Raw genomic sequence first — 594 nt, forward strand, 5'->3', positions numbered from 1 at the left:
CGTCCGCCTCCTGGATGTGCTCCTCCAGGAACAGGCACTGGGAATGGGAATGGGAATGTCACAGGACACCCCCAGGGCTGTGTCCCCCTGCTCGTCCGCCTCCTGGATGTGCTCCTCCAGGAACAGGCACTGGGAATGGGAATGGGAATGTCACAGGACACCCCAAGGGCCATGTCCCCCTGCTTGGCCACCTCTCGGATGTGCTCCTCCAGGAACAGGCACTGGGAATGGGAGTGGGAATGGGAATGTCACAGGACACCCCGAGGGCCGTGTCCCCCTGCTCGCCCACCTCCTGGAGGTGCTCCTCCAGGAACAGGCACTGGAGAGTCAGGAATGGGAATGAGAATGGGAGATGAGAGGGAATCCCACACCTGGAGGGTTGTCCCCCATCCCAGGATGCTCCTGGACAGTTGTCCCCAGTCCCAGGACACACTTGGATGTTTGTCGTCCCCAACCCCCCCCTTCCCACCTGGGACACGATTCCTGAGTGCAGTTTGGATGTGGATGTTTTCCATCCCCCATTCCCATCCCAATTCCCACTTGGCTCCACTGGGACACGATTCCCGAGCGCAGTTTGGATGTTTTATCCCTGTT

The 594-nt window shown here is 59.8% G+C and overlaps 1 protein-coding gene across 1 annotated transcript in view; it reads right to left on the reverse strand.

Moving 5' to 3' along the window:
- Positions 1 to 594, reverse strand: part of LOC113977828 (keratin, type II cytoskeletal 80-like) — an 11,404-nt gene that overhangs the window by 2,852 nt on the left and 7,958 nt on the right. The window contains exon 7 of the mRNA XM_027704280.1: positions 541 to 589. Within this exon, the coding sequence (XP_027560081.1) occupies positions 541 to 589 (49 nt within the window). The remainder of the gene's footprint in view (positions 1 to 540; positions 590 to 594) is intronic.

Source organism: Neopelma chrysocephalum, unplaced genomic scaffold (assembly GCF_003984885.1).
Source record: "Neopelma chrysocephalum unplaced genomic scaffold, ASM398488v2 Primary Assembly neopelma1_264, whole genome shotgun sequence".
NCBI lineage: Eukaryota > Metazoa > Chordata > Aves > Passeriformes > Pipridae > Neopelma > Neopelma chrysocephalum.